At 68.3% G+C, this 382-nt stretch overlaps 1 protein-coding gene across 1 annotated transcript in view; it reads right to left on the reverse strand.

Annotated features, from left to right (window-relative positions):
• Window positions 1-306, reverse strand: part of LOC104464155 (insulin-like growth factor 1 receptor) — a gene marked incomplete at its 3' end in the record, with an annotated part of 1196 nt that extends 890 nt beyond the window's left edge. The window contains exons 1-2 of the mRNA XM_010076795.1: window positions 254-306; window positions 83-153 (exon numbers count right to left, since the gene is read on the reverse strand). Of these exons, the coding sequence (XP_010075097.1) occupies window positions 83-153; window positions 254-306 (124 nt within the window). The remainder of the gene's footprint in view (window positions 1-82; window positions 154-253) is intronic.
• Between the last annotated feature and the right edge of the window lie 76 nt (window positions 307-382).

Here is a 382-nt window from a genome sequence, read left to right on the forward strand (position 1 = left end):
CCCATCACTGTCCCCACCCCCCCACCCCCGCCAGCACAGCTCCAGCAGCCCCCGCGCCGCCTCCCTGCCCATCCCCACGTACTGTCCGAGGCGCTGAAGTACTCGGGGTTGACGGAGGCGTAGAGCGTCCCGCTGGGGTACCCGTCGTTGCTCCTGCCAGGGGTGGCCATCGCTCAGGGGGTGGGGGACGAGGACATGATGTCACCTCCCCCAAACCCGTGCCCACCCCAGGGGGTGCAGGGGGGGTCGTTACCTCTTCTTGTTGTAGAAGAAGAGGAAGACGGCGAGGCAGGAGATGAGCGCCATGAGGACCACGGGCGTGACGGTCAGCAGGACGTAGAAGCTGCCGGACTCCTCCTCGGCTGCCGGGAGCACACGGCCG

Source organism: Pterocles gutturalis, unplaced genomic scaffold, assembly GCF_000699245.1.
Source record: "Pterocles gutturalis isolate BGI_N339 unplaced genomic scaffold, ASM69924v1 scaffold50136, whole genome shotgun sequence".
Taxonomy (NCBI): Eukaryota; Metazoa; Chordata; class Aves; order Pterocliformes; family Pteroclidae; genus Pterocles; species Pterocles gutturalis.